Source organism: Haemaphysalis longicornis, unplaced genomic scaffold (genome assembly GCF_048455015.1).
Source record: "Haemaphysalis longicornis isolate Haplotype H1 unplaced genomic scaffold, Haemaphysalis longicornis Haplotype H1 scaffold_4, whole genome shotgun sequence".
Classification (NCBI taxonomy): Eukaryota; Metazoa; Arthropoda; class Arachnida; order Ixodida; family Ixodidae; genus Haemaphysalis; species Haemaphysalis longicornis.
In genome coordinates this window covers 188,309,873-188,332,445 of record NW_027526361.1, presented here as the reverse complement: position 1 = coordinate 188,332,445, position 22,573 = coordinate 188,309,873, and the positions used below count along the sequence as shown (strand labels likewise).

Below are 22,573 nucleotides of genomic sequence, written 5' to 3'. Positions count from 1 at the left end.
GGAGATCTAAGGCAAGGATTGCCGCATAGTCTCTGGCGGGGGGGGGGGTGGGGGGGGGGTGTTGTAGAATATCATGGTGAATTTGCAGAAGGGCGTCCTGTGGGGACAGTCCGGGGCGGAAGCCTATGAGGTTGGGGGGAAAGAGGGAATGTTCTTCAAGGCGTGCGGATAGCCGATTATGAATGACGTGTTCGAAAAGTTTTCCGAGACAGGAGGTGAGCGAGATTGGTCGGAGATTGGGCAGTGCGAGAGGTTTGGCTGGCTTGGGAATCAAAGTGATATCGGAGTGTTTCGAACTACGAGGTAGTGTACCAGCGTTCCAGTGTATATTGAAGAATTGGGTGAGGTGGTCTATAGATGTGTCATCCAGATGGCGAAGAACTTTATTCGAGATTTTGTCCGGGCCGGGAGCCGTTTGCCGGCGAAGGGCGCGTAATGCGGCCTCTACCTCCTCTCGCGTAATTTCAGCATCTAGCTCCGAATTGGGGGTGCCGGTGTAGAAAAGGGGGGTGGAGTCAGAGGGAAATGGCCTCGGAATGTATGTAGTGTGGAGCTGTCGAAGGATGGCCTCTTGGGAAAGGTCTAAACCGTTGACAAGCTGGGTTATACGCGTGTGTTGGTGCGTTCGAGATTTTGTGGGATCGAGGAGATGACGGAGTAATGCCCATGTGCGACACATGGAAAGCTTGCCCCTCATATCGTCGCATAGTTGGATCCAGCTGGTTTTGGTCAGATAGGTTGCATGTTTCGTGATTTCCTGCCGAAGTAAATTTAACTTGCGGCGGAGGCGATGGCGGTGTTTGTGACGCTTCCACCGTCGCTCGAGACTGGAATATGCTTCCCAAAGGTGAAGCATTTTGGGGTCTACATACTCCGCAGGAATGTCCGGGTGGATTGGGCGATCGTGCTCTTATTTTGTACGCAGAATGTTAGAGACCAACTCCTCTAAGTCCTCCTCTGTGCTCCCTTGTGGGGCTGGTATGTGTTGGCTGTCTAATCGGAAGGCGTCCCAATCTGTGATCGTAGTGTGGGTGGGGTGTTCACGGGGGGATAGCTGTAGCGAGCTGCTGAGCTCGGTAATATAATGATCACTTACCAGTGTATGTGGAGTAGGTTGCCAAGCGGCCGGACCGAGGCAGTGGGAGAGTGTAAGGTCGGGTGCCGTGTCGTGTTGGAGGCTGGTACCAATTCAGGTGGCTAGATCGGGCTCATTGTGTGCGGTAATGTGGAGGGCTTGAATAGTGTCCCAGAGGAGGCGAACCTTCTTGGTGGCGATGTGAGGGGCGTTAAAGTCACCTAGGATGACGAGTGGATGACGGTTGGCGATTGTGAGAGCAGAGTGGAAGAGGTCGCGGAAGGCATGTTTTGTTTGCTTCGGAGAACTGTATATATTGAGAACGTGGAGCCTGGTCTGTCCGAGTTTCTTCGGCAGTGTAACGGTGAAAATGTGGGGGATGTCCGAACAGAGAGTGTGCTGCTGTACGCTATAGTTGCGTTGAATTAATGTGGCCACTTAAGGAAAGTTAGGGTTAAGGTAGGGTGTGTAATTAAATAGTTTTACAGTGGGTCCAGTCTCTTGTAAAGCTATAATATAAGGGGTTTTGGGCAATGTGGTGAGGAGTGCCTGCAGGGTGCACCGCTTGTTTCGGTATCCACGGCAGTTCCATTGCCAGAAAACAGTGCATTTAGAGTTCTTGGTCGGGGTCAGCGTCAATAGGAAGGGGGGCATCCAGGGGCGCAAGTAAGGGAGGGGCTGTGATCAGGGGCTGTTCGGTGATGGTGCGCATCCATTCAAGTACCTCGGTGTGGAGGTCATGCATTGATTTATGGAGCGTAGTTTTTTGCTCAGTCGTTTTGTTTTGAAATGATAGGAAAAGTTCTTGATATTCGGCGCGAAATTCCTGCGTGGTGGGGGCCGAGGCCGCAGTTTGGGGAGGTTGATCGGATTCTGCTTTTCGTTTGAGAGGGGGAGGGTGGGAGTCCGATGCAAGTGTACCTTGTGCTTCTGGCTGCGTTGGTGCAGCAGGGGGGGTTAAGGGTTGGGGAGTTGAGACGTTGTCGGAGAGCATGATTTTCCTGCGCGAGGCGCGCGTTCTCTTGGCGAAGTTGGAGGATTGTTTCGCGCATTGTTTGCATTTCGCGAAGTGTTTAGTGTCTAGTGCACTGCGCGTAAAGGGTGTGGAATTGGATAGAGAGGGAGGGGATAGTTTGGGAGGGCTCTGGGGGCTCACCTGTGATGCGGGGCCTTCGGGTGGGCGAGAAGGGAATCCTTGTGTGACTTGGCTGTAGGAAGGTTGGCCGTAGCGTCACTAAATAAGCTGACGCTAGTTGGCCGGTGGTACCGGTGATGGTTCGGGTGGGTGCTGAAGTGGCAGGAGGCGGGCTGCTTGTCTTCAGTGAAGCGAGGTGTTGCCCAGTCATGGCTTGAGAAGTGGTCCTTCGCCGTGGTTTGAAGCGGTTGGGGCATCCAGTCGACCCAGTGAGGTGGGCCGCGCCACACAGGATACACGAAGGCGTGCAGGGATGGTTTGGCTGGAGTGCTAGCGTGCCGCAGGTTATGCAGCGGTTCTCGGTGGGTGGATGAGGGCATACGTCTTTGCGGTGGCCGGGGCGCCAGCAGGCAAAGCATGCCTCCTGTTTTCTTTTGAAGGGGTAGCAGCGCATAGTGGCTGCCCTGTAGCGGATCCAGTAGGGTACTACAGTGCCTTGAAAAGAGTACTTGTACAATTGTAGAGCCGTTAAGCCGCTTTGCGTCGATGATTCGAAGCGACTGGTTGCAATTCAACAGGCTCTCAGGGATAGTGTTTGCATCATCTTCTGGCGGTACCGTGAAGATGGCACCTACTACGGTGGCGCTGGGAGGAGGAATATGGTTGGCTAGGGCGTAAGTGGCTTCCTTCCAGAGGAGGGATGGGAGTTCAAGGTAGTACTGCGCCCGAGCTTCCGAAGGGGTGCTCACGACAATGAAGTTAGATCTGTAGTGCAGGCGTACTTGGTATGCCGCATGTCGAGGTAGCTTGGCTTGGTCTTGTAGGACATCAGCGAGAGTCGCTGCGTTGACGCTGGTTAGGTCAAGGCGTCCTTGTGGACGAAGTATCACCTTAATGTCATTGTCCGGTAGAGGGTCTTCAGGTGGTGTGGGCTTGCGTTTGTGCCGTTTCTGGCGGCGCTTGCGTGGCTGTTCGCCAGCGGTGGGGCTTGGGTGGTCCGTGTTGCTGCTGTGGCTTTAGCTGCGGCGGTCTTGCGGCGGATGTTGAGCCATCCGGGTTCCATGAGCACCTGGGGGTCAATGTCCTCGCCATCGACCACGTACTCCATTCGGTGGGAAGGCGAAGCCGACGAGTCGCTTGCATCGGCAGGAGCGAAAGAATTTGAACCGTCTGCCATGAAGGCTGACGAGGAGGAGTTGGGCGCCGGAGCCGGAGGTGCGCGCGCTAGTAGCACGCGCTCGTGCACAGCCAGGCGCACGTGATCAGGCCGGTGCGGCGAGGAACTGGTGGAACCGAGCTAGCGCTGAAGGTCAGGCTTAGCTCCGCGGCGGTGTGGTCGCGAGAGAAAGATGCTTCTCTCGGGCGTAAAAAATAGCGGAGAGTCACGAAACTCACTGTTCAGGTTCCGGGAAGGTTAAAGTTCGTCTAGGCGGTTCAGTTGTCCGGTGTAGAGGCTCACTAATTGAAGAAACATGGCTTTTGTTCGGAGCTGACACGAGGGGCATTCGAACAGCTCGGCCACCTGCGAGTCCCGCCACCAGGTATAGGTTGTACAGGTAGGGGGCGACGCGATATCCTATGCATATCCCCGCTCGTTGTACATAGTTACGGCCTTCCTGTGAAACGGCGGTAGATAGCAAGTACGCGTTGAGCAGCTCTAAAAAGGTGTCACAGCCATTCCAATTCCATTTTGCAAGGAAATCAGGCCTTGTTCCTCAGTCGTTGTTCGCACTAGATGCATCAGTTTGGCGCGGGGTGTAGAGCATGTATGTATATATGTACATGCGGTGTATATAAATTCCTATACCTATCCGTATATTTGTGCGCACGGATATTTGTATATTCGTTTTTTTCGATTCGTATATACACTGACGCAATTTATTGTGACTGATTTAATTTCTGAAAACCGCTTTGCAGTTACGATCTCTGTGTGTTTCTGTGAGCAGAACAAATATCAAAATTAAGGAACGCATTTACTTCTGCTCTAGCATGACACAGGTGCGAAAATTTCATTGCAGGCCAATTGCCTGTATTTTGTACCCCTCTCCCAGGTGGCCGTACCTCGCCATAACGCTTTTGAGGGGCGGTGCACAGGGGCGGAGCGTCATGGCCGACAGCCTCGTAGCTGCCTCACTAAGATGGCGCAAAAAAGACCCTTTATGATTGCGTTCCGATCTTTGCAATGAAAGTAAAACCCAACGAGAACAGGCTCTCCGGAAGATGATGATAACTTACTGAAGTCGTAGGTGGACTCACTCGGGTGCTTTTCATTAAAATGCAACGGATACAGCCAAAAAAAAATAATGCTACCTTTATTATTTGTTTTTTAGCAAATAGGGTATCGCTGCCTCTCGAAAAAAAGAAAAGAAAGCTACGAAACGCGTGATCATTCAGTTAAAACAATTCTTGTTGTTCAGTGAAAACAACCAAGCAGTTCTGATGAGTTGTGAATGCGAAAACATGAATGTCCAGTCGAACACCCGATACGCCTTGCTTCCGCCTCGCCTTGTCGGAGAGCTTCGTAATCTTGCCGCTTGAGACGCTTGGCTTTGCGTTCCGCCTTGACGCTTTCGAATGGTTTCAGTCTGTCTTCTATGTCTTGCGCCGCTTCTCGTTCTTGCCGCCATTTAATAGGATAGTTGGCGGCGATGTTGAATTTAGCTGTTTCCGTATTCATTACGCTAACTAAATCTGCAATTTTATCTGAGGTGCATTGGCGTGGACGACCACCTCTCGCTACTGCCGAGTTTATGTTCGCAATGTGGAACGTCTTGGGAACGCTTCCGAAGTAGCCCTTTTCTTTGCTACCGACGCCGACGCCGGATACTGGCTTTTTAGCTCTGGGGGTAAGTTAAGACTTTTTCGTTGAAAGTTATTCCACCTTCAGTGTTTGTCTAAGATGTGGCTCTGATGTAGCAGATGTAAACTTTTTATTATAGTTGCGCCAGCATCATAACGTGTGTGTAAAACGTGCTCTACAGCAAGTACAATCACGGCGCAATTAAAGTAGCAGAACAGGTACCAGCCCAGGGAAAATATCACAGCGTTGGCTCTTACAAATTTATAATTAGAATAATAATTTATTCCAACAATGCCTATGCTGAATATTCGTATCACGTTGGTGCAGTAGTCTATTTTTTAAGGCTTCAGCGCACCGGAAAATTGTTTGTGAATCTGTACTGAAAGATCTGTGCAATATGCGACAGAGGCTGAGGGCTTTCTACACATCGAAAGAAAACAATGGAAGAAATAGTGCTGAATAAAATGTGAAAAGACTCGCACGTGTGCCTTACTGGCATGACATTTTTCTCAATGAATCGGGTCTTCCAAAGGGCAGAAGCTGCAGCAAGTTGGCAGTTTGCAGTGATTTCAAGGTGTGATTTTATTCATTCAGTTGCGGGGCTGCATGCAACTTCACATGATCGAGGCAACACGCGTTAAGAAAACTTAGCTGCGAACACCACGAGATTCTCACCTGGCAAGAATCCCTGCCGCCCTCCTGGTAGCCAGCGCACATCATGGTGTCGAAGATCTGCTCCTTGCGGCCCTTGTCCTTGAACCACGTCCTGCACTTCTCGTTGTCGAGAACCTCGACGCTGACCTTTTGCAGGACGTTGGGAATGTAGGACTGGCCTGCAATACCACCCCCAGCACAGGACACCCAATTGTACAGATATTTAAGGCTGACTAATTATCTCTTAACACGAGTACAGTGGTTACAACTAATATTTTAGACGCTCATTAAGTCCAGCGAAATATGGCATGACTGCCTTGATACTGTGGTTATCAACAGTGGATGTTTTTGTCTTCAGACATGCGAACCAATAACTGCCTTGATCTGATGGATATTGACACGTGACATGAAGAAATTTTCGTAGTCGTTTATAGGTACGTCACGCATTGTTGACCGACAGATATTTGGTTTTTCCGCGCAATTCTGCTGCTGTGCATATCATCCGCTTTAAGATGGTACTGTGCAACAAAGCAAATTACACGAGATATCCTGCGGAAAGGCAAACTATATCCCAGCAGCCTCTATTTCGACAAATAATGATAGTGGCAGCTATAAGCCCGTCCCTGGCTTCCTACCCGCAGCAACAGTGGTTGGTAAACACTCACACATATGCTTCTGAAAGTGAGCGAGGAGAAATGCTCACATATTTTCACATCATAAGAAAAAACTAAAGTGCCCCTGAATTTAGCATTTTTCCCATGATGTCACGGCTGACATTGTGCAACACAAAAAGGTTGCAATATATTAGTGATATATATTTTTTATGAACGCCACTTAGATCAGGGCCGGAATGAATTTCGGCCAGTAATCAAAAGCTATTGTTTCAGAGAAAGCAATGTTGTAAATTGTATTTACGGTCACATTAAGGGAGTGGCATTCCTTAAGCTATAATCCACTTCCCTTCAACATTGCAAAGTTATAAATTGTATTTACGGTCACATTAAGGGAGTGGCATTCCTTAAGCTATAATCCACTTCCCTTCAACATTGCAAAGTGGGTTGCACCCGAAGTGTCCACAGTTAGCTGCGATGACAATCGTACTTTAAAAGCTTTGGATGCGAAAGAAATGCCAGGCATTTTTATTCCGCCATCGTATGTGGGCTAACGAGGCAAATCAGACAGACGGCACTTCCCTCCCCCTTCATCCTGATATCTCCAAATCCAAAGAATCGGTACTCTGGTCACCTCAAACTACAGGTTTTCCCGCTCAATTTAATCCAATCGCCATACAATTTATTCCAAGCGCCAGCCAATTTAATCCAAGTGCCATCTAATTTAATCCAAACGCCATCAAATTTAATCCAGGTGCCAGCAAATTTAATCCAAGCGCCAACAAATTTAATCCAACTGCCAACTAATTTAATCCAGCTCTCAGGAGGTTGTTCAGGGGCGTTTTGTGCGTAACCAGGCGCAGATTTGCGGGATTTGATGCGCGTGGTGCGATGAAAACGTGGTGTTCTTTCATGCCTTATGTGCAAAATGTCTACGCGCGCAGCTTAATGAACATTTACTAACACCCGCAGACCAGGAGAGCGGTCTCGTTTGATCCTTTGGCGGCGTGTGGTGATCGTTAATTGCGAGGTCGTCAGAAGTCCCGTCTGCTCGTGGATTGTTACGCCAGCAGATTTGCCGGCGTATTTTTAGGCGAGAAAACGACACTTCTGTCGCCAGCAGGCGATATTGCTGACGAGCTCGCAGACGATATTATAATTCGGAAATATAGTTTAACGCTGCAGAAAAGCATTCATGAGTTTTTACCAACAAAACGACTTAAGGAATTGTTATGCGCGGAGCAGACAATACTTCTGACGATCTCGCCGACGATCACCACACGCCACCAACGGATCAAACGAGATCGCTCTCCTGGTCTGCGGGTGTTCGTGAATCCCCATTTAGATGCGGCATTTGATATTTTGCACATAAGGCATCAAGGAACACCACGTTTTCATCACATCACGTGCATCAAAGCGCGCAAAGCTGCGTCTGATTACGCACAAAACACCCCTGAACAACCTCCTGACAACTGAATTAAATTGGTCGGCACTTGGATTAAATTGATTGGCACTTGGATTAAATTCGCTGGCACCTGGATTAAACTCGATGGCGTTTGGACTAAATTAGATGGCACTTGAATTAAATTGGCTGGCGCTTGGATTAAATTGTATGGTGATTGGATTAAATTGAGCGGGGAAACCTGTAGTACCTTTCCTCGCCCAGTCCGTCTCATTCTTATGTTTCCTGCCCCATACCCATGCTGAATGCAGTTCTGGTCCCAGCCCAGAATGTTTTCATATCATAATAAAGGGAAAACCCATCCCCAATCTTCCTCCTCATCCATCCCTCTTTTCTCCTCTAAACTTATGGTAAACCAGCGGTCACTTTAACGCCCAGCAACTCCTGCAGCCTCCAAAGCAAAGGCTGCTCGCTCATATTGTGGAATATTTGATGAGGGAACCACTCCCAGTTGAAATTGCTCAACAAAACGTCTTAGGCCAAAGCGTCTTAGGGCATGATATAGGGCATGATATAGGGCATGATATAGGGCATGATATAGGGCATGATATAGGGCAGGGCATTCAGTCAAAAATCAGGCTTTATGCAGATGACTGTGTTTTATACAGAGAATAATTACCAAGGACATGGTGTATGTCCTTGAACATCAGTAAATGCCAACACATTCGATTTTCTAGGAAACATGTGCCTCTCCCAGCAGAATAGTTTGAATAATATGCTCAGTCCGCAAAAAAAAAAAACAAGTTAAATATTTAGGAGTCATCTTTTCAGCTGACTTAACCTGGAATCGTCACATTGAACCAGTGTCTTTCAAAGCATCTTTAACTTTTAACATCTTTAACTGTCTTTCAAAGCATCTTTAAACTTTTAGTCAAACTGCGAGCATATTTTGGTCAGAGCAGGCTGGTCGACTGGATTGCAGACTACTTGCGGTTGCGCTCCCAATTTGTTTCGTTTAACTGCGCAAAATCATCAGAGGTACAGATCACATCTGGGGTGCCTCAAGGCTCAGTTCTTGGGCCGCTTTTGTTCATTATATTTATAAACGACGTAGCAGATATCATCGGTGACACTGCAGTAAAACTTCGAATGTACGCAGATGACTGTGTTATCTACAATACGATCTCTAACGCGCATGATCAGGTGGAGTTAAATAACGTTTTTTCGTTGTTCTGTAACTGGAGTGAGACCTGGCAAATGTCCATAAATTTCAAAAAGACTGTGGTCATGACCTTTTCAAACAAAAAACGCCCCCTTCCTTTCACTTATGCAAGTGACAACGTCACTCTAACCCATGTTGCGGAGTTTAAGTACCTCGGTGTAACTTTAACAACCAATTTAAAATGGCATAAACATGTCGAAACAATCTGCAACAAAGCTCTTCGAAAACTTTGGTATCTTAGACGCACGTTAAGCAACTCGACAAAAGAATGCAAACTGACAGCGTATAAAACCTTAGTCAGGCCTATTCTCGAATATGGATCGGTTGTTTGGTCCCCTCACCACAAGCACGACAAAGCGAAGTTGGAATCTGTACAAAAAAAGGCAGTCAGGTTTATCTTTCGTCGCTATGATAGGCAGTTCTCGCCCACTTCGCATGCGCATGATTTATCTTTGCAGTCTCTCGAACATCGGCGCAATTGTGACCGTGTCATCCTCCTGCATAAAATAGTTCATACGAGCACATGTGTTTTGGCGCCCATTTCTTTTGTTGCTCCTTCCGCACGCTGTACTCGACGATCTGATCCCCTGAACATTGTGCCATTCCGGTCGAATCTTGATTGTTTTAAATTTTCTTTTTTTCCACGGACTGTGGAATTATGGAATGAGCTTGATGGGTGTCTGCGCAGACTCGGTGCTGCGCAATTTGAGAAAGAGTTACGTAATAATGTGTTTTGTTGAACTGTGCTGTTCTCTCTGCTGAAACTCTGTACTCACTCCTGCTATGTCTCAGAAACTGAGACAGCAGTATTTGTAAATAAATAAATAATAAATAAAATAAATAAATAACGCTCAACTTCATACGTAGAAATTTTAGACACGCACCTCAGGAAGTAAAGGAACGGTTATACTTATCAAACATTCGGCCCATCCTCGAGTACGCATGCATTGTGTGGCATCCCCACACTCAAAATGTTATCGACCGCCTAGAATTCATTCAGAAACGTGCTGCTCGATTTTTAACTCGTAATTACCAGTTCCCTGCTAGCATTACTCAAATAAAAAACTCGCTTGACTGGCTTAACCTTTCTTTGCGACGGACACGTTTTGGCATTTGTTTCCTTCGTGATGTATACCTTCAACGCACAGCCGTTACCAAGGATATATATTTAGAACCACCAACTTACTTATCTACTCGGCGAGACCACCAATTTAAGATAATAGAAATAGCTGCGCGTGCATCAATTTTTGTGAATTCTTTTTTTCCCCGTCCCATCAAGCATCCGAACCGCCTTCCGCAACACGTCGTGGGAATGATAAGCGACGATAGATTTCTTTTTTGAATTATTAACCCAGTATTTACTCATTGAGTACTACCGGGTTTGTGTCTTTTCCTTCCTTGCAATATTTTAAAACATCCGTCTTGTATATGCCCTCTTTTCAGCCCGGTTTTGTGACATGTTTTATGCCCTGTTTCATGCCTTGCAAGCAGTCTTTACCACACATCGTACAATTGTTAACTGCGGTGCTTGCGCTTACACATTGTTTTCACATTGTTGTTCACTCGTATATTCTAGTTCTTTCTTTGTGAAATTTTTTTTTCTCTGACTGCCGCATTTGAAACTAATACGCGCAATTCTTTATGCCTTGTAATAATCGACCCCCTATTGTAATGCCCTCTGGCGAATGTAGGTACTGAAATAAACAAATAAAATAAATAAATACTCCTACAACTACTAGTAGCAATACTGCGGGGGCCTTCTAAATATTAATGTTTTATCGCATCCTGTATCGCACGCCAATTCGGCAATAGCATTGCTGTGTGCATGGGCATTTAGGTTGAAGGGCTGGAAACGGTGCGAAGTTGAAGGGCTGGAAACGGTGCGATAAACGTCCTGAGGGACCACCGCTACTGTCACGTATGTATGTATGTTTTTGTACGTACCGTACTTGAGCCTCCCCCACCCGGAAACGGTGCCGAAGCCTCCGGTGAAGTTCTCCCCTTTCGTGGGCAGGCAGATGGGTATGATGTGCTCCCGGAAGACCACCGGGTGCGATAGCTCAAGCAGCGCGATGTCGTTCTTGAAGTTGCGCCGATCGAAGCCCTCGTTGACAACCTTACGGCGCACCGTGTACTCCTCGTGTGGGAAGCGCTCTGTCGTGTCCCGGATGCTGTGCTCGCCCAGCCGGACACGTAGGTTCGACGCCGGTGTCCTAGAGAATAGGTAACGGCTCCTTTAAGTTGAGCCGAAAGTATCCGCAAGCCAATGAAAAATTCCTCATAGATAATGTATTTTTTTTTTTAAGATCGCCTCGTTAGAAAAAAATGCACGCTAGAAGTGCCGAGAGAAAGATGGTGATACCTTAAGCTGTGAAGCTCGTGCCACTTTGGGCTAATTCTGAGGCTCGAGGTGCATCGACTGGAACGCGCAGGCTCTTGCGTTACAATCTATATAGTGTAGTTACGGTCTTCATTAACGTTATAACGTCTCACATACGGTTACCTTCGATTTTACCAGCTATGAACAGCACTGCACGAAATGTAAGGAAATTACAAGGGAGCTTTACTAGTTCGCATTAGTAGTGCACATATCTACTCGCAAATTCCGCATTAGTAGCGCACAGTAGTGCACAAACTCCGCATTAGTAGTGCATATATCTTCTGTTCCCCCGCACTGTGGCGGATGACTATGGCTAAAATATGCCTAACCCCACCCTTCAATAAAGCGTACATAAAGGTTGTGGTTTAACTGTTAAAAAACGGTTTTACTATGAAGTGCGCCTTAGTGGGCGGTTACAGATTTAAAACACCAAAACGCTGGCAGAAAGTGTGTTTTTATTTTCTGTGTGTAGAGTTGGTGCAAAGGTGATTTTTTCCTTGGCTTTAAAACATTCAGTACGCGTTACTTGTCACGTTGGGTACGCATCCTCCTTAGTTTTTCTACAGTATGGCTGTAAAGCGTTCTGTCCGATCAGAATGCACCTGCTGGCAATAATTCCACACGGCACCCTTTATTCACAACCAGTAAGACACGAAAACAAACTTTTTTTTTTCACTATCTCAGCATCCGAATCGTCAGCCACGGAAGACATCACCACCGAACCTGTGACCACCACTGAAGCCATTCTCATCCCCTACAGGCACCTCCGCTACAAATATCCTCCGCCGCACCGCTCCCTCACGCACGCCCAAGCATACACCTGGCGACGCCTACAAACAGATACCTATACAACAGTACACGACTTCACCACATTGCTCCAACTCTCTACCCGAAAACCTGTCAACCATGTAGTACTCCAGACACTTTCCATCTTGTCATTGAATGCCCGCACTCTCCACCCCTACCTCCCCGACTGACCCCCACCCCTTCCCGTGAGCAGTGGGAGAGCTTGCTGACCAGCTCCGACAGTGAAGATCAAGCTATGCTGGTCGACCGGGCGGTGACGGCCTGGTCCTCACGCGGCCTCCTGGACGTCGGAGGCTGACCACACCCCCTTCCCCTACACCTTTGCTGCATAATAAATGTTTGTTCATCATCACCATCCACCACGCGGACACATAGCTCAATGCGAATAGGTGAAGAACAAAAACTGCGGTGCTCAATGAAGACAACGTTTGTTGCACTCCTGTGTAGCTGCTAATTTAGTAAATTAAATACATGAACCCGGTTCTTCCAGGTTCCAAAACGTCTCTATGAATGCGCAGGTGGTTGAGGAAACAGGTTGAATATGGGAAGGAAAGGTTTGTCCTTGCTATCATAGAGAATGAAATGAATGAATATAATCTATATTAAAAACGTGAGGTGCTGTTGTTAGAGCACGGGAAGGGGCCTTTTGGCCTTTCGTAGATATGCCAAATGACTTAAAGGCCAACTGCACTCAAATTTCACCTCGGTCCAATTTACGGTGAACGTACAGTATCTACCACCAAACCGACTGGGACATAACTGGTAGCCCCGTGAAATGCGTTGTTAATAAGTTATAAACTTTCAAAATAGCTCCATTGCAGGCGACGCTGCACCTGCCAGCGAAACGCACGAACAGCTATAGAGCGGAAGTGACAATGCGGCCGGCCGGGTGCGTTTTCCTTCGGCCAGCCACGAGAACCGGTCGAGCTCCGATGCAGGGTTGCCAGGCTTGGCGATTTCTTGCCATATTGGCTCCTTTTAGCAGCTCCTGGCGCCCGAAAATTGTGACTGGCGCCATGGCGACTTTGTGGCTGCTTTTGGCAGTGATACTTATTATGCAAAAACTTCAAAACGTGGCCTCCCACCCTGACGTACATAATTGGTTTTCAACTCCTGCGAGCACTCTGCCGCATGAAGCCAGCTCAAGCGACGGGGGATCAAGCACGGCCTTTGAGATCTGAATTTGCATGTCAAACCTACGCCACCCACCTTCTAAAGGAAATGTACGCTGATGAGAGAAGCCATGCGTATCTTTTGTTTCTCGAACCGATACTTGTTGAAATGAGAAGGATAAACAAGCTCTTCCAAGGGGAAGATGTCGATCCACTAGGAATTTTTGAAGAATTGCAAAAACCTTTCAAGCGCCTCCTGTGCCGGACACTGAAGCCATGCGTTTTGCGACACCACGACGACTGCAGCCTGTTGACTCTGGACACGAAGGACATGGAGTCTATTTTTCTTGCCATACATGACGCTGATCTGGGAAGCAGTTTTCTAGAGCATCTCCAAGGAATGCGCGTCAGCCCCGAAGACGGTGCTCCGCTTTCATTAAAGCATGCTCGTGCGACTTGCAGAAACGCCTTCCGAGCTCAACGTCACTAGTCCGCAAATTGCGAGCGATAAGCAGACAATCGATTCTAGGACCGCATGCTATGCAGGGACTCAAAACGCTGCCAAATAGCCTGTTTTGTTGCTCAGAGCACCGCATCGAAGAACAAGTCAGATACCTGCGACAAGTAGAAAGCGTCAACGCGGACATGCCCGCCATTGAATTGTGGACCACGGTGGACAAATTTAAGGATCCGTCGGGTGCAAATCCCATGCAGGACATCGCTGCAGCTGCAGTGAATCTGCTGGTCTTGCCCTTGTGATATGCTGAAGCGGAACGTGTATTTTGGGCCGTCACATTGGCGAAGGCGGGCTTGATAAGTAGAATGGGCCACGAGCGGCTTGTTGCAATCCTCCTAAATAAAGTTTGCACTACGCATGAGAGGTGTGACTCGTGCTAAATTTCAAGTGCCGCGAGATATGGTGGAAAAAGTGAACAACGATATTTATCAGTGACATAAGGTAGCTGATTGGTTTCACAGTGATGTTCGATGTTTTGTTCGATTATTCCTGCTGAGTCAGTGCCGACTATAAATGCCGCCATAGAAAACCCTGCAGTCTCCTTAGATTGGATTGGAACAATAAAAGATAGTTTATTTGCGCGATTGGTTCTTTATTGGCTAGCAACTTATCTCTTTATGCAGGCGTGACATTTACTTTGTTCTGGTCAACTTCGATTTGTTCACGATGTTTTCATTTTCGATATAGATGATCAAGACGCACTGCTTTCCCGTACCATGGAAATGAATGAAATGTTGATCGATTGTGCTGATTTTACGAGAATTGTTGGTTTTTTTCTCTAAGGAAACCACCGAGAAATACACTTGCCAAAAATGGCGTTTCTTTTTTTTTTTTTTTTTTTTTTTTGGAGACTAACAAAACTTTCAGCTACAAGTGGCGACTTTTCTGGCTACTTTGGACAAATTTCCGGCGCATTTTTGCTCTGAGGACCTGGCAACACTGCTCCGATGGGCGCTTTGCTGCGAGGCGGATACGTAGCGCGGAGGTACGCTCCGTAAGGCCGGCCGGTTGCGCCCGCTCGGTCGCCGCCTGCGCCCGCTGCGCCAACTGCAACGTCACTTGTAATGGCCGCGCTCTTCTGAGTTTCTGTTTCAAAATCGCCGATTTTTGACAGCCGTTTGCGCCGTAGATAAGCGTATTTGAGCTGTTATATTTTGTATCCTGGAGTCTTTTTAGGCAGAGTATACGAAAATAAGTCTTTCAGGTGGATTAAATCTTGAGTGCAGTTGGCCTTTAAGAGCCGAAGGTATGGGGTGATGCTTGTTGCTCTCACCTGTCGACACAGTGCGCCGCGGTGACCACCCAGCGCTCGTGGACCAGCGCTCCTCCGCACGAGATCTTCTGTGACAAGAAGCTCCTCTTCACGACGGCCGCCTGCAATGCATTTTCCTTGAAAACGTGCCACCCTCCCCCACAGTTAACGCTGGATCGAAAAGGAGCCTGCACGTATTGTAAACAATATGACACAAAGCGGCAACCACATGGAGAGTTTCGCCCGTGTCTGGCGGCCGTCGGCGTCTCCTAGTGGCGACGTAACACGGACGTTGGAGAGGACTGAAATCAAAAAAGAAATACTCAATCGGACCAATTAGGCGGTTTTTTAGCTTACACTGTAATCTGGCAGACGTAGGTGGGGTAAATTGCGCTCTCCAACGCTTTTCGCGCCGCCACCACGGGACGGCGACGGCCGCGAGCAAAACGCTCCATGTGGTAGCCGCTTAAAGGAGCCATGAAGACAAAATACAAGTTGGGTTTATTAGAAAGACTGCTTAGTCCCGATAACAATTATGCCAATATCATCGCAATCTTCGAACAAATAACGGAGATATTGAAGAAAACATCTGAAGCCGTCGCGACCCCCTAGCCAATTTCCCGCAACTTTTCTATGACGTCACGGAACCTTGTTTGTGCGATTGGCAGCCGCCTAACTGACCTGTCGCGACGGAACATGACTGGACGTCTGTAATGGGGCCTCCAGTTCCATTTGACCGCATCACTTGAATGCTAACGTGCAGTTAACGCACTCAAAGTTATGTTGTATTGTTGGCCCGTATGACGTCATTCTTGCTCATAACACGTCAGTCACTGTGGCGCAAAATTTGAAAGTTTTTAAATACTTCTTGCTTTATTTTCGTTAAAAAACATTTTGTTTTGTGGCTGTTTGTTGAATTCTAGTTCTTTCAAATTAAACAAAGTTGTGTTTTCTTTTCATGGCTCCTTTAAGGCAGTATCGCACATCACAGCCGCGGACGTATCGTCGTCGAACGTCTGCAGCGATACGCTGTGAAATATGCTTAACACCAGGAGAGAGCACGTTTCTCTGCCCTCTGTTATTGTCACACTCTAGGCTATATTACGGTAATAATGTTGCGCCGAATGTCTCGATCTGCCCTGAACATAACGGCTGCTTCCCGGTAATGCACTGCCGTCGTGTTCTTTGCCATATAACGTATTTCGAGAATTGGTGTGACGTAAAGCCTGTACGTTTTTTAACACGAAAGTGTTTCATTCCCGAATACACGAGCATTTCGCTTACATCATATCCGTCACGGAAGTGGCGCCAGTACAACGAAGCAAGCGGTCTGTAAAGGGTGCACCCCTGCACACACGGTCTTTTTTCGGGAAAGCAACCTTTAGTACTAAAAAGTACGTTACACTAGGGTTGTCCGTTTTCGCGTCTTACATTTTAACACGAAAGTGTTTAACACGAAAGCGCGACACCCCAAGATTTCACTGACGTCATATCCGTCAAGGCAGTGACGTCAGTACACTTTTCCTGAAACGACCCGCCAGCAGGACGTCGCTCGCCAAGCACACCCACAAAGCAGTCGCCGACCAGCAAATCATCCTCAGCAGCAGATTTTGCCGCACATTTCACTTTCGTGTTTTAGCTATACTTATGACAGAGAAATCAACCACAGTTTTTAAATGAGAAGACGGATAGCAATAACGGTGAGATTCTCGCAGAAGTGCCAGAACCGGGGGCGGGTCTTCAGATGGCAACTGCACTCAGGTAACAATTCGTATATTTAGTGGTGGAGCGATACAATTCCAGAAGGAAGGGATGGAGGAAGGAACAGTGCAGGAAAGGTAGGGAGGTCAACCAGGGAACTGTCCAGTTGGCTACGCTACACATGAGGATGGGGGTATACGGGGATTGAAAGGGAAAGTAAGGACAGAGGTACACATTACAAGAGAGAAAATGAGGAAGAAAATCAGAAATAAAAGGCGTGGGAATGGTAAGTACAATGACAGCGCAAAGCACGCACGAAGCAATCAAAAATGCCCACGAAAAATGCACTAAGCCGGTAAACTGGCAAAATTGGCCAAACGAAGGACGCTGCACGCTAGTCACGTTCCTACAATCGTTCAGATAGACCCGCATCCTTCAAAAAGCGAATGAATGCTTTTGTAGCCTTTTTGGGACTGTGACGGGCGACGTCTGTGATCCAAAATAATCGGTGCTGTAAAGCGGTGGCCGTATAGCTTTCAGAGTGTGGTGAAGAGCTGCTGCCTCGGCGTTGTGGATCGGTCAGAATGGTACAATGGTCTCTTCGGTGGCGCACACATCACAGGCAGGGCTGTTCACCATACCAACAGTGAAAGAGTATGCATTGCGGAACGCAACACCTTGCCACAGGCGGCAAAGTAAGGTGACGTCCGAGCATGGCACGCTGGTAGGTAGGTGGCGCTGCAAATCGGGTTCCAGTAGAGTTCCTCTATATATAACTCCCGCAGGGAGCGAAGAGTAGTGCGACCCTTTTCCACGCACCGCCTTGATGACGTCACGCCGGTAATCCAATGCCGCCCAGAGAAGCCCCCTCAACGGCCGCGCTGCAGCCGCCGACTGGGCGGTACTGCGCTAAGGTGGGTAAGCCGACTGTGCTAAGCCGACGGTGATTTGAAGCTGCATTTATATACAATTGTACACAGGCAGCGAGAGCGTTACATAGCTTGTACAAATGCGATAGCACTTCTCAACTCAGTGCCTCCGATGAGATGCCGCCGCACTGCCGCTGCTTCCGGGCTGGTTTTAATGCGTAGCATTCTTTGCCCAGTACCTCCACAGTAAGAACCGTGTAATGCCTTGCATTTGCTCAAAAATGCAGACATTGCGGAAGTTCCACCTGTAATCGCTATAGTGGCGTAAAGGGAGATAATTGGTCGAACGAAATTTCGAAAAACATAAAAATAAGAATATTATAAAAAATTACAGAAAATGGCGGAACGTGCAACGCCCTGCATTTTCACAATAATGCAGACTTCGTTACACTTCCACCTGTAATACTCATAATAGCGTAAACCTAGATAATTGCTCAAACGAAATTTTGACATATTAAAAAATTTGTAAAAATGTAAAATAATTACGCAAGATGGCAAACCGTGTAACACCCTTCATTTCCACAATAATGCAGATTTCACGAAAGTTTCAAATGTAATCGTTGTAATGGCGTAAATAGAGATAACTGGTCGGACAAAATTTTGAAAAACTATAAAATAAGAAAGAATTGCGGGAAATGGCACAGCTATAATGAATGGCATTTACACAATAATGCAGATTTCCGGAAAGTTCCACTGTAATCGTTGCAATAGCGTAAATGGAGATAATTTGTCGAATGAAATTTTGAATAACTAGAACAATTATAAAAATATGAAGCAGTTACGGAAAATGGCGAACCATGTAACGCAATGTATTTCCACAATATTGCAGATTTCGCTAAAGTTTCACATCTAGTCGTTATGATAGCGCAAATGGAGATAATTGGTCGGGCAGGATTTATTAAAAAAACAAAAAAATCGCTGAAATAACTCACACAAGCTGCATAATATTGCTACGCGTTATTAGATAATTCTCTGAATTTTTTACAGAATTTTTTTTTTTCGGAGGATAAGATTCTGGGCCACTGGCCTTCTCAGTCATCCGCTCAGAAGGCGACTAAGGAACTGTTACGTTTTCTACGGGCGACGAACTTGAACACTAGGCTATAGACTGAGAGCCTCCAGTGTCAATCACTGTCAGTGCCTCAGTGCTGGGCATACGTGTCTGGTCCAACTTTTCCTCTTTTTTTTCCTCTCTTTTTCGCCCATTTCCCCTTTCCCACGTGCAGGATAGCAAACTAGGCTCTAGCCAGGTTAACTTTCCTGCCTTTCTTCTACATTCTTCCTTCCTTCCTTTTTTGCCCCGTGGCCCTAATTGGCCTTTCGAATGTATGACAACAAAAGACATATCGTTTAATGGTGCCTTGCTAGAACGACAGATTTCATAATGCCATTCGACACATGGCACATTTCGCCACTGTCGAATGTGCACGACTGGAAGACACCGATTTAGCGGTGTCCCTCAGTACTTGTCGCGTCTTCTTGCTGCTGGGTCACCAAAGATGGCCCATAAATTATTAGTGACACACGGGTAAGGATATGCTCCCTAAGGACGTGCTAGTAACTCACGCATGACATTTCAATAACCCACCAACCCGTTACTGGTGAGTTCTCGCTGATAAGTCACCCATGGGTCCTCACTCGTAGGTCAACAGTGACCACCTCTCGGTTCGTCAACTGTTAATCACCTGTTGACCTCTCTTAGTCACCTGCTAGTTAGCAAAAACGGCTGCCGACCTTGAACCACTGGTCGGCAGCCCAATTCACGAAGTGCGCTTGTGCTCCTTACTCAGCATAAAAAATGCTGTGGTTTAGCTTTGCTTCACCCTAGCGGATAGCGAAAGCTTCACTGCCGCTGTAGGAGCGACCACACGTTAATGTTCGTCACCCTCCATCGCACACGGCTCTGCGCCGCACGTGGCCTCCTCGCCTTTCTTCGTGGTACGGGCTTATCGCTGCAGCGCATACTCCTAGCCTTCCTCCGCCAGGTGGCGACACGGGTCCCGCGCAAGTCTCCGTTCCCTCCTCGCCAATCTCTCGCCTGCCGCCTGTCTCTCCCTGCCATCGGGCCGCTGCTCCGTGCCGGGCGCTTGAGGAAGGGGGTGTGGTTTGACCTCTACCTCTCAAGGTCAAAACTGGTCACCCCGCGAAGATTGCCCGAGGTAGCGTATGAGCGCGCACTGAGCTTCAAGACAGGCAGCCACTGTCAGCGTGGGTGCGACTGTGTCTCAACGAGTGAACGTGCAGGAATGATTTAGAGCCCATGAACTTTCGTGAGTGTTGGGTGAACGGGGGGGGGGGTGCAGAATGCGTAAGCGTCGAAATGTTTTCATTATTAGTGTTTCTGAGATAAGCGAAACTGTGTGAGCCATAAGATGCAAAAGAAGCAAATGAATGGCGTCCAATGCGTGAGAACACAGTACGTCGAGCCGACTCTTACCTGCCAAGGTTGTTGACCAAACTTAGCATTTTCTCCACCGACCACTTTGGAGTTCCGCAGATAGGTTTTTCCGCACACTGAAACGAGGTTGGTGTGTAATAAACACTCGCAAAAGAGAAATAAACCGAAACAACAATAGAAACACACTTCGCATTGTTAACCCAAACGTAACATACATGTTCACATTTTTGTAGCAAGCACGCCGTAAAATTTTCCGCAAGAGGCAAACCGGTGAAACAAATGGCCCAGGTTTAACACTGCTCCGGTTTAACACCGGAAGCAAAGACTATGCGCACAGGGTATGCAGACAGTGCTTGAGATTTCGCTGCCTGCCTCCTAGCTGTTTCTGCTGGATGATTGGATTCATCCTGTCGTCAGACAGCCCAGCCGGCGTGCCACCAATGGCGAGACGGAGGCCGACAAAGCAGTGCTTTCGTGCATTCTCGAGCCTCGCTTCCTGTAAGCTCAGTCGGCCAGTGTTTTCATATATTACTCGTTAAACCCTCGCCAAGTCAGGTGGTTCGCTTGCACTGAACCGCATGCACAGACAGCCCAGCCTCCGCTGGGTGGTAAGGCACACACGAAGCAGCTGTGTCACCCTCGCCAGGTCACGTGATATTAAAGCGGCGAAGGTACTAGGCAGCGGAGCGATATAAAGCCGCTGCTTACGAAGAATGGTAGACGCAACTTGCGCGCCGGCGGCTGAAGGTGATTACTACGCGATGAATGAACTTGAAAGATGTCGCGTAGCAGAGCTTTCGCCCTAATATGTTAAACTTACACGGAATAGAGCTTCGGCTCCCTTTTCGGATGGCTGAGAGCATTCGGCAAAGCTTAAGACAAAAACGTCGGGTTCGCTGGTTATATCGAGATGGGAAGCATACCAGCGCTACAAGGCAGGTTAGTGAGTTCTCGCAACTGTTGAGTACAACGACTTCTCTGTTTCTCACCCTCCCGCGCTGCTTTTCGTCTACCATACAACAAATATATTCTTACTAGACCCGCCACGGGGGCTCAGTGGCTAAGGCGTTGTGCAGCTGAGCCCATGGACGCGTTCGATTCCCGGCCGCGGCGCCCGCTTTTTTGATTGAGGCGAAAAGCGAGAACACCCCTGTGGTTGAAATTTGGGCGCACGTTGAAGATCTCCAGGAAGGTCAAAATTAATCCGCAGCCCTCCACTACGGCGCGCTGCATGACCTACGTTCCGTCGGCGCGTAAAACCCTACAATCAATCAATCAATCAATCAATCAATCAATCAATCAATCAATCAATCAATCAATCAATCAATCAATCAATCAATCAATCAATCAATTTTCTTACGACCCAGATGTCTTGCATATTTTCCAAAGCAATGGTTTCTATAACAGGCAGTGACGTGCTCATGTTAAACTGTTGGCTGACGTGCCAGTTAGATTACGGGTTTTTTGGAAAGTGGAAACCAGTGCTAAAATACGGTGCACAAAGGTGGCAACAAACAGCGCGCTTCCATTGCTGGAGACTGCTGGATAATGAAACTGTTCAATGTTTCTTGCGGCCATTCACAACTATCCGGAAAATATGCTTCAGGACAACTATCCGGACAAAGGAATGCAATTGATGACGCTGCCATTAGCAATCGAGCATGACAAAATGCGCCGAGAAGTAAAATAGCATTCATAAAAAGGAGTACTGACACCAATTTTCGCGTTAATATTATTGCACAGTTCGCTTCCTTTACTCAAGAGAATACCCTGGATGAAATATGAGCGGCCTGCGACGCGAAGAACATACTTCGATTGGATCTCACTTATCCCGCCGACGGAAAAGCGCGCGGAGCGGCACTCAGCGAATGGACATCAAGCGTGACATCTTCCCGTGAAAGCCAAAAAAAGTGACGTGACCGCTCTCGTCAAAATCTCCAGACGTCACTTCACGAACGCGGCCCCGCGAGCGGCGAGCGGGCGCCGCCGCATTCACAAGCGGGTGCACGTAGTCAGAGCTACAGGCAAGAAAGGCACTGTTGGCAAAAATAAAGTTCCGCACACGGGAAAGGAAGCGATAATATAGTCCGGAATCGCAGTAGAAGTCGTCACCAGGACTTTTATTGAAAAGCGGTCGTCGAATTTCCGCCGCAATGGTAGGTCTAGCACCTTCAGGCAGCTCAGCCTTTGATCTCCGGCGGTGGCGCGGTCGAAACAACGCCCCCGCCGGCCTCCGCAGTGTTTTGACGTCCGCACAAAGAAAGCGGTGAGATCATGCCGGGATTCTCTCATATGCGCCTTTCGGTATGAAAGCGCGGGAATTTGATGCAAACAATTTTCAGGCCGTTCAATGTAATTAATTATCGCACACTGGAGTATTTAAAGTGCTGTTTTGGGTTCGCCAGACCATTAGGCATCGATAAAAGCAATAAAAGTGAAACATAAAATTTTCGTGTCAGTACTCCTTGAAGTTAGTGTTGAGTTTTCTTGTTTTCCCATTACATTTATTTATAATATCTGCTCGCATCTATAATTAGCATTCAACACACTGCCAACGTTCCACAATATTCTCCACTAG

At 47.7% G+C, this 22,573-nt stretch overlaps 1 protein-coding gene across 4 annotated transcripts in view; it reads right to left on the bottom strand.

The window, feature by feature from the left end:
• The window catches only part of LOC144179588 (trypsin-1-like), a 127,030-nt gene that overhangs the window by 9,144 nt on the left and 95,313 nt on the right, over positions 1–22,573 (bottom strand). For all 4 annotated transcript variants that reach the window (XM_077707999.1, XM_077708001.1, XM_077708002.1 and 1 more), the window contains exons 4-7: positions 20,035–20,111; positions 14,989–15,089; positions 10,844–11,112; positions 5,686–5,843 (exon numbers count right to left, since the gene is read on the bottom strand). In XM_077707999.1, the coding sequence (XP_077564125.1) occupies positions 5,686–5,843; positions 10,844–11,112; positions 14,989–15,089; positions 20,035–20,111 (605 nt within the window). The remainder of the gene's footprint in view (positions 1–5,685; positions 5,844–10,843; positions 11,113–14,988; positions 15,090–20,034; positions 20,112–22,573) is intronic.